Source organism: Capsicum annuum, chromosome 6 (assembly GCF_002878395.1).
Source record: "Capsicum annuum cultivar UCD-10X-F1 chromosome 6, UCD10Xv1.1, whole genome shotgun sequence".
Lineage (NCBI taxonomy): Eukaryota > Viridiplantae > Streptophyta > Magnoliopsida > Solanales > Solanaceae > Capsicum > Capsicum annuum.
In genome coordinates, this window is record NC_061116.1 from 182,754,314 (window position 1) to 182,764,873 (window position 10,560).

The 10,560-nt window shown below is 33.5% G+C and overlaps 1 protein-coding gene across 2 annotated transcripts; it reads left to right on the forward strand.

The window, feature by feature from the left end:
• Window positions 1-4,529: 4,529 nt before the first annotated feature.
• LOC107872899 (two-component response regulator-like APRR2) lies at window positions 4,530-10,248 on the forward strand. 2 transcript variants are annotated; one of them, XM_016719555.2, is made up of 12 exons: window positions 4,530-4,811; window positions 5,380-5,600; window positions 6,065-6,144; window positions 6,379-6,445; window positions 6,789-6,835; window positions 6,928-7,005; window positions 7,135-7,689; window positions 8,055-8,195; window positions 8,595-8,873; window positions 8,996-9,064; window positions 9,201-9,260; window positions 9,731-10,248. In XM_016719555.2, exons 2-12 carry the CDS (start codon window positions 5,471-5,473, stop codon window positions 9,896-9,898), a joined length of 1,674 nt encoding a protein of 557 aa, XP_016575041.1. In that variant the 5' UTR covers window positions 4,530-4,811; window positions 5,380-5,470; the 3' UTR covers window positions 9,899-10,248. The 2 variants fall into 2 exon arrangements, with proteins under 2 accessions (XP_016575041.1, XP_016575042.1); XM_016719556.2 differs by having other exon boundaries at window positions 4,626-4,811; window positions 5,395-5,600.
• Window positions 10,249-10,560: the final 312 nt, after the last annotated feature.

Consider the following 10,560-nt stretch of genomic DNA (forward strand, 5'->3'; position numbering starts at 1 on the left):
CCTAAGCTTCAAGGTAAGTTCTACAGAGTGGCGATCCGACCGGCTATGTTGTATGGAGTGGAGTGTTGGCCAGTTAAGAACCCTCACATTTGAAAATTGAAGGTGGCAGAGATGTGGATTTAGGATGGATGTGTGGACTTAACAGGAGAGAGAGAGAGAGTTAGAAATGAGATTATTTGAGAGAAGGTTGGAGTAGCTTCGGTGGAAGACAAGTGCAGAATGTGAGGTTGCGATGGTGCGGGTATGTGATGAGGGGGTGCACAGATGCTCCAGTACGGAGGTGTGAGAGATTTGTTATGGATGATTTTAGGTGGGGTAGAGGTAGGCCGAAATATTTGAGGGAGATGATTAGGCTTGATCGACTTGGAGTGGTTACAGCTTATGAAGGATATGATCCTTGATAGAAGAGTACGGAGGATGCAAATTAAGATAGTGGGTTAGAGTGTAGTCCGTAACCGTAGAGAGGAGTGATTTATTTGTATCTGCGTCTATAGTTTCTTGTTCGTAATGTTCTGATGATATTTGTGATTTCGAATAGATAGTTATAGTATTATGTTGTCGGTGTCTTTTTTTTTATTTATTATCTAGCAGTGTGCTAACGCATTTTGTTGTTCATTTTTGTGCTTTTTGTTTGCTATACTGCTATCTGTCCTGGGCCGAGGGTCTATCAGAAACAACCTCTCTACTAAATCTGAGGTTATGGTATACACTGCGTATATTTTATGTTCCCCAAATTCAACTTTGTGAGAATACAATGAATATATTGTTACTGTTGTTGACACCTAATTTTTGCCCTTCACGACTAAATTTAATCATGAGTTTCTTCAGTTTTTAATAAACCAAAATAATTATTTCATTCAAATAAAAAAAAAACTTAAAATATTTTTCGTACGTGATTTTGTCATTTTAAGTAGCGATTATATACTATCGTGTTTAATTATACAAGATTATATAATTTGTTACTTAAATATTTATTTTACAAAATATCAGATTTAATTAAGGATTATCATGAAAATAAATTCAAATGATTAAAATCTTAATTTAAATATAATTTATTCTCAAAAATAATTTTTTTGGATAAATATGCATTCATTTTATTAAATCAAGAAGCTCGGGATAAAAAAAGGGTATTAATTCGTATCGAATTTTAATTTAATTTAACCAATCTATTAGATTTGAAATAATTGAAAATTGGTCATAATTGCAATGCAATTCGTCAATTAATTTTTAATTTGGTCAAAATAAATAAATATGGCTAAATTTTAAATTCCAATTGGGGTTATATTTTAAATAATTCCAAAATTCTCAAGAACTCTCATAACTTTTACCCAATTCCCACCAAAAATAAATTCAAATTGTACTATTCCCCCAACTTTGTCCTTTTCCAATTTTGAAATTCAAAGATTGTACTACATTGTACTATTCCCCGCCCCCCCCCCCCCCCACACACACACATTATCTTCCACCTCACCTTATCTTTAATTTTTACATTTCAAAAACCCCCCCTAAATGTTTTTTCTCCCACATTGGTAGATGACAAGAAATAAATCTCTATCCTTCCCTATAAATACTTTTCTCCCATATTGGTGGAAAAGGAAAGGTGAAAAAAATCTTTTTGAGCAAAAATAGTTATTTTTATTTAGTAAAAATTTTTGTTTCATAAGTTGATCGGCTAATCAAATTTTTGAGTTGCAGAGTTGATTCCAACGTAGCTCGTAGTCTGGTTTTGCTGCCCCAAAAAAGGTAAACACACCTTTTTTTTATTTTAGTTTTTATTATTGTTTTCTTCTTCATCTGTTTTCTTCTTCGTAGTTCGTAGATATAATTTTGTTTGCTGGGATTGTATGCTGTAGATGGCCTTGAAGGCCCTAGGACGTTGTGGTATCGATATTCTAATTATTTGCATGTTCATGATATAAAAATGAGCTAGCAATAGTTGTATGTGCCTTTTTTTACTTTATTCTTTGATTATTTTGGATAAAGTTTCAATCTTTGCTTAAAAGATGTATTTATGCTTTGTTTAAACTCATTGTTGTTGGATACATTTATTTTTAGTATGTAAAGTTATTTTCTTTATGTTTAGAAGAATAGTTAATGTTGAATGTTTTGTCTTTTCACCTTATTCTTTGATTATTTAAATAAAGTTTAGATCTTTACTTGAAAAACGATACTCATGTCTTGTTTAAACTTATTGTTGGTAGATATATTTGTTTTTAGCATGTAAAGTTAATTTCTTTATGTTGAAAAGAATAAATAATATTGATTGTTTCTCTTTTTTTTCCTTTATTCTTTGATTATTTTGGATAAAGTTTAGATCTTTACTTGAAAAACAATATTCATGCCTTGTTTAAACTTATTATTGGTAGATATATTTGTTTTTAGCATGTAAAGTTAATTTCTTTATGTTGAAAAGAATAAATAATATTGATTGTTTCTCTTTTTTTCCTTTATTCTTTGATTATTTTGGATAAAGTTTAGATCTTTACTTGAAAAACAATACTCATGCCTTATTTAAACTTATTGTTGGTAGATATGTTTTTTGTAGCATGTAAAGTTGTTTATTTTATGTTGGAAGAATAGTTATTATTATTTGTTGCGCCTTAATAAAAATAATAATTAGTTAAGTCAAGAATTTGTCATTTGCTTACTAATTATTTTAATGAATTTCAAAACTCTCATATAAGATATGAAGTGCTAGCTTTATTTTTCATTCAAAATGTTTATTCTTCTTTGTTCGCATGTTGTCTTTTCAAAACGATAAGAAAGTTCAAACTTTTGCGGCTAAATAAAATTATTTGGATATTTTTGACTTATGCATAGTATGATTGTGAAACTTTTGCTTTATATTTTTTATTTGTTGACTCTCATTTTTGTGCAAGTGTGCTTATTCTTGTCATTCAAAAATTGGTTCTTGATAGTTTCTTTTACTTTGAAATATGTCACTTTTATGCCTTGAACATATATTAATTTCTTTATCTTTTCTTTGCATGCAAAAAAAAATCTCGAGTCTAAATGGACTCTTTTCCTCTTGCATTTCATAATGGGTAAATGAGGCTCACCCCTTCGAGTCAAGTTTGAAGTTAAACCCAAGGTCCACTACATGGCGTACGGGTGCTAGAAGATAGACGAAGAAGAAAAATGGGTCAAAACCCATTGATGAGGTCACTAAGAGACTTGAAAAGTCTCAATTTTTATTATTGTCTTCTTTTTATTTATTCATTTATTCATTTATTCATTCATTTCGACCTCGAAGCCAAAGTTGTATTTAATACAAGTGGAGCAAGACTTGAGTCAAAGGCTCTAAAAATAGTTTAGGACAGGTGAAATGGGTCGGAAGCCCAACTAGACTAGAACAGGTCTTGTTGATTTATGCTCAATGGCCTAAATCCTTTACTTTCTCCTCCCTTCCCCTTTTATGTGTTTATTTGTTTATTAGTTTTGTTTAGACTTAGTTAAAATCCCTACTAAATCGCCTAAATCTATTTTACACAAGTCTGTTTTTTTGAAAAAAAATCAAATCACTATTTCAACAAATTAATCTTTTCGAAGTTAATCAAAAGACGATTTTCAAACAGTCCGTATAACCGCAAGTTAGCGGACGTTTTAGGTGCCTAACACCTTCTTAAAACGTTAATAGGAACCGCTTATCTAGAATCTCTAACTTAAAACGATTTTCCTGTTTTGAATCGTTTGAAGTAACTTTTATAAAGATTTCTTAATTCCTTTTCAAAATTAAGTGGCGACTCTCTTCAGAAGTTAAAATTTGTGCAAAACAACGGTTGATTCAATTGAGACCACACCTATAATATTAGATACGTCTCTAGGTGTGTTGAGGGAAAAAACACAATCAATATGTGCTGCCCGTTACAAAATTTGACGATCTCTGAAAGCGTAATATTCTACATATGTTTTATGAGATTTTGGAGGCAATCAATAACAATGGTATTATTATTCACCTACCAGCCTAAAAGTGAAGTGCAATCTTTGAAAGCTAACATACTAACGCACTAATTACCATCCTTGAAACTAAATCCAGTTTAATATCTATTTCTAACGATATAGTCTCTTCATTTTATATAATTTGACCTGATACAAAAAGTGAAGTGCAATCTTTAAAAGCCAACATACTAATGCACTAATTACCACCCTTATAACTAAATCATGTTTAATATATATTTCTAACAATATATAATTAGTAAAACTTTAATTAGAAGTGCAGGTTACTAAACTAATGTTGTTAATAAGATTTTTTAAACTTTAAATTTGATTATTATTAATTTATGTAATTATTTAATATCAAAGATAATATAAAAAAAACTCTAAATTTATTAAATAAAGCATCTAATATAGTGCAAAAAACATGAAATTTGGATTTAAAGAGAAAGATTGCACATGCCTTATAAGTAGACTATCTATCTCGTTAGCCATCGAGACAGAGTTTTCTATTTTATTCAATATATGGGATAAAGTAAAATGAAACTAACAAAATATTTTAAGATATATAGTCTAGTTGTATAAACTTATTGACCAATGGTAAGGTAGCCATTTGGGTATAATGTGGTCCGCAGCAACAGATAATAACTATTCATGGAAGTCTGGCAACTGCACTTAACCGGCCCCCCTCAAGGCCCTCCCTTCACTTCTCTCATCTTTGATTATACTGCTTTTCAGTCTTACTGTCTCCCTTTCTTTCTCTCTCTGTTTCCAGTTTTTCCAGCTAGATAGTCTCTACATATTTATGATCAATAAAACATCCAAATCAAGAAACAAATAACAATATTACAAGACACTTTCCTTTTCATTTCTCTAAGGTACTAGAAATGTATTCTAGTATAATTAAATACACTACTTGTGAATTCTGATTATATGTAGTTTTATTACATGCATTCTTTCAAAAGGAGAAATCATATAGGTGTAACACATATCCACCATGCATCTTTCTGCTAATCATCAATTATGCACATAGTCCTCTTTTTTAAAACCTTTTCTTGGTATCAAGTAATTTGTCTTGGGATTGTGACATTTGTGTATTTACATGGTCTTTCTCTAGTCTTTTCCAGAGGCGGAGCTAGCCTCCTGCCGAACCTTCGACGGAAAAATATACTATTTATACATAATGAAAATTATTTTTTTACGTAGTTACATAGCTTCGACTAAGTTTTCTTTGAATATTAAATCCTTAGTTGAAATACTGGCTCCACCTCGGGTCTTTTCTCTGTTATATATTTGATGATCTATCTCAATTCTCACATGGGGTTTTGTGTTTTTGTCTTTTTTTAACTCAATGATCTGCAATATGAATCATGTTTTCTAAAGAATCTTTCCTTTTTTGTTTTCTTGAAAAATTCTTGCCACTGCATTTACTAAAAAACTCTACAGCTTTGGTTTGTGTAGATAGAGAAGATGGTGAGAAGTGAGCATCATAATTAGAGGCTTTTTGGGTGACTGAAAAGGATGCCAATTCAGAAAAATGGTTTGCACTGAGAATGACTTACTGGGGTGGAAAGATTTTCCTAAAGGACTTAGAGTCCTCCTTCTTGATAAAGATTCTAATTCTGCCTCTGACATGAGATCAAGGCTTGAGGAAATGGAATATATAGGTAACATCTTTTTTGTTCTTTCATTTCTTGTGAACTGTTTAATCATGTTCATTTCAGTCTTTTTTTGCCCCACTTAATTTTGAATTACTTGGTCCTTTTTGTTTCTGATCTCTCCTTCAAGCTTTATAGGTTTCACATCCAATTGCTTTTTGCATTTATTACAAAGGGAGGCTAAATACAGTGATCTATAACTATCCATCTTTCTATTTTGAGAATAAGATAAGAGCATTCAGGGGGCTTTGTCCTTTGTATTTGTCTATCTTTTGATGGAAATTTAGGGTGTGTTCAGTCACATTCGGTTGGTCAAAATTTTTGGAGAACATTTTCTCTAGGAAAACGACTTGCCTGGTAAAAATTGTGAAAACAAGTTACACAAGTGGTGGTCTACCTTGAGTAGATCTTAGGAGCTGAAGTCTATTTTCTTGAATGTTCATCTTCATACATGGTTATTCATGTCCTTGCAGTTTACGCATTCTGCAATGAGACTGAAGCTTTGTCTGCAATCTCAAGCAAGTCTGAAGTATTCCATGTTGCCATTGTAGAGGTATCTTTTGTTTTCTTCCTCTGGTATGAAGTTTTACACATTCATTTTATAGTTGTTTTTCATGTAGGCGATTGATCTTGGATTGTGATAATACCTTTCTATCATGAAGAAATTAAGCTATAGCTATAGCTCTCCTTATCGATTCTCTCACTTTGTAGTGGTTTATTACCAGGGAGTTAACCAAGGCCAATGTTTTTCCTACTATATATGATTGTGTCTGTTTATTGTCAACAGGTAAGTGCTGGCAACAGTGATGGAGGACTCAAATTTCTCGAAGGTGCTAAAGATCTGCCAACTATAAGTAAGTGCTTCTGTATTGTAGTTAGATGCATACTGGAAGTGCTAACCTCCTAAATTTATTAACTAGCCTTGTGGTTACCAGCCGTTATAAGTGAAGTTATACCATTGTCCTAAATCTTGTTTTTGGAATTGATGCTTTATGAAGTTGGATCTAGTGTTAACTGCATCCCTTCTTTATCTTTCATTATTTTTGTTCTTGAAGTGACTCGCCATCCATGAAACGGCATTGTGAAAAGCACAAATTATCTCCACTAAGAAACATCATAAAAACAATACAACTTGGAAATTTTGATTGCTAAGTGAAATATCGCTGATAGAACTTCTTTATCCTATCTTTCTTCCAGTGGTGTCAAATATTCACTCTATTAGCACCATGATGAAGTGTATAGCGGTAAGATCTCAGTGATAAGTTTTTAGTTGATGCAATTTGGAAGTAAGTAAATATTGCTGAACAATGCTAATTCTTTATATATTTTTTTGCAGCTTGGTGCAGTTGAGTTCCTTCAGAAACCATTATCAGATGATAAACTGAGAAATATATGGCAGCATGTAGTTCACAAGGTTAAATATGTTCTTTTAGATTGTTGAGCTTATTATGGCAGCATGTAGTTCGCAAGGTTAAATATGTTCTTTTAGATTGTTGAGCTTATTATGTGAAGAGGAAAATCTGACTTTTATTAGTCGGAACAGGCATTTCATTCTGGAGGAAAGAATGTCGCTGAGTCGCTTAAGCCGGTTAAAGAATCTCTTTTGTCCATGCTAGAGCTCCAACCAGTAAAGCGCGAAGCAGATAGTGAAAATTCTAATGAAGCTGAACCCTTGACCTCAGTATTGGAAAACCAAAAAGAATCACCAAATTGCTGCGATAAGTATCCGGCTCCTTCAACCCCACAACATAAACAAGGAGTGAGGTCAGTGGATGATGGTGATTTCCAAGATCATACTATCTTGTCAAATGAACAAGATAGTGAGGTACATGAAGGGGACACAAAATCTGTCGAAACTACTTGTTGTGATTCTGTTGCTGAGACTAGTATCCTGGCAGATTCTGCCGGGCGACTAGAAGTGGCTATCACAAAGGATGAGCGTGATTCTGCTGCTGATCAAAATATGGAGGATCCCATTGCTACTTGTTCACGAAGTAATGACTACCCAGCCGATGGCAGTACTCGTTCTGCTGAATCTAATAAAGCTTCTGGTCTCCATAGTTCAAGTGGGACAAAAGCTAATAAGAAGAAAATGAAGGTAACATGGAGCAACTGCAGATTACTAATTCTGTAACTGAAAAATTTGTAACATAGAGTTTCCATGATTGCTAGTGTTAAAAGTCGAAATTGTCATAGTTGCAGCATCGTTGCATATCGTCATAGTTGCGACGTCGTTGCATTCTGGCCTAAATTAACATTTTTCGTCGTTTCAAAAGTTCCTGGGCCAATGGTTACTTGTGTAGGCCTGAAAACTGTTGTGTCTATCCAATGGATTTTTCCTTGTTATGGGAAAGTGCATGCATTTTAGCATTATATGTAGTTAATTCAGCGTAGATCTAAGAATCCTGCAGTTTTTGAATTACTTTTTTGTGGGAGTAAGCTTTCGTCTCTCTTTGAATCCAGGTAGACTGGACACCTGAACTACACAAAAAATTTGTTAAGGCAGTCGAGAAACTTGGTATAGATCAAGCCATTCCTTCTCGAATACTAGAGCTGATGAAAGTAGAAGGCCTGACAAGACATAATATAGCTAGCCATCTCCAGGTTGGTTGAGTTTTAATTCTGCTCTTTTATAATTTACTAGTAGTCTTGTTTCCAGTTGAAGTTATCACAATATATGAAAATGAATGTGAAAAACAAACCCTGCCTGCTGGATATAAGGGAGCATGGTGCCTAACGTCATAATGCAGTAAATTTAACAAGGAACAGGAAGAAACCACATAATTTGAGTAAGCCATGCTCTGTTAGGTAGGAGGAAAAATGTCCCGAATCTGGGAAGGGAAACATTAGTAAACAATGTCATTTTCAGTGTGTTGGCCCCTGAAGTAGAAGTTGGTGTCATCTTTCAAATTTGTAGGGGTCACATTGTAAAGCAAGTTGTCCAAACATGAATAGACTATTATATTGCTCAGTTTAAAGAACAGCAACGCTTTTTCCATGCAGAAATTCAGGATGCAGCGGAGGCAAATTTTGCCAAAGGAAGACGAGAAAAGATGGCCTCGTCCTCAACTTAGAGATTCAGTACAAAGAACCTATTATTATCCACATAAACCTGTCATGGCCTTCCCGACCTATCATCCGAATAATGCACCCACAGCTGGTCAATTCTATCCTCCTTGGATACCACCAGGAGGTTACCCGAATGGTGCGCATATGTGGGGTTCACCTTATTATCCTGGATGGCAACCACCCGAGAATTGGCACTGGAATCCTCACTCTGGAGTAAGATTAATGTCCTTAAAACTGATCTACTTTTTCTTTTTACCTGAATGTACCTACATTAAGTGTTTCGCGGAATTCTGAGTTCAAAGAATTATTAAAATCTATTATGTGATTACTTGCAGCTGTATGCTGATGTATGGGGTTGCCCCGTTACACCTCCATCTTTAGGATCATGTACACCGTACCTTCAGGTAAATTCATCGGTGCTACTTTCTTCTTTGAATGTTTCACGTTCAATTCAGCAGTATAAACTGGCTATTCTACGTGAATGCACAGTTGGTCCATGTTCATAAATCATAACTGCATAATGGTTGTATAATAATGCAGAATGCATCTGGGATACACAACAGATATGGCATAATACAAAAATCAGTTGATCTTCACCCGGTAAGTTCATCCCAGTTAATGTATAATTTCACTCAATTAAATCACTTAAATCATAATAATTTAATATAATTTGACGTAAACTAGTCGTAAATGTGTCAAGCGGATGTGATAAGTATATGAATATGAATACTTGGCTCATATTCTTCAAAATACGCAACAAATTAAAATTTTGACTTAGTAGTGCCGAATATTTTCACACACTAGCTAATTGACATGAAAGTTTTTTCTTTTTCACGTGTAATCAAATTAAAATCATATAAGTTGTAATGGAGGCAGGCGCGGGACCAACATGTTACAGGCAGGTTCACAGAATTCAATAATTTTTGCTCAAACTCTTATATATTAAAAATCTTCACTAAATATTGAACTCTAAGCTATCTATTTATACCAACCATTCGAGATAATTTTGAGAGCTTATAAATTTTAAATTCTAGATCTGATTTGGATACATGTTATGTGGGTTCTTGCAGGCAGAGGAGGTCATAGATAAGGTGGTAAAGGAGGCAATACACAAGCCATCGTTGCCTCTACCATTGGGCCTAAAATCTCCTTCAACGGAGAGTGTTCTCGACGCGCTTTCCAAACAAGGCATCTCCGCCGTTCCTTCACGCATCAACGGTTCTCGTCGCCCGCATTGACAGAGATTTGGTTCTCGGAAGTACCTCACGCGGAGGCGCGTGTTTCAACCCGCAACCTGAGCGCGTGGTGACGAATTGACCTGACACAGCAGAGATAAGTAGATCCATTAAGGAACTGATCCTATAAAAGTCTTGCTCGTGTGCTGACCCTTTTTGTTGCATGGCACAGAATCGGCCACGTATATGGCTTACGTGAATGGCTGAAATAATTTGTTTTCCTGTAAATAAAAAATTCCTTTAGAATTGTAGATCGTATTTCTATTTTACATGCTGTTTTAAGAAAATATTAATTAAAAAAATTTAATCTGTTTAATTTTATTTATTATTTAATATATAATTTTTATTTATTAAATACTAATGTGTTATCACCTCAAAATTAATATATTTATAGTCTTTAAAAATGATTATTATTAAAAGCAATAATTAGAGATCAAAATTGTGGATCTATTTTTCCCCCCTCAGAAATAACCTCATTATCCCACATAAGGTAGAAGAAAAGGTTTATATATACTTTACTCTTTCAAAATTTCACTTGTGAGTATGTTATTATATATTTTAAAATTATAAATAAATAAATAAATTAAAACGATGAGAGGAGTAGATACTGAAATATACGCTCTCCTTTTTAGCGTGATTTTTTTAAATCAAAAATTTTAAACCGA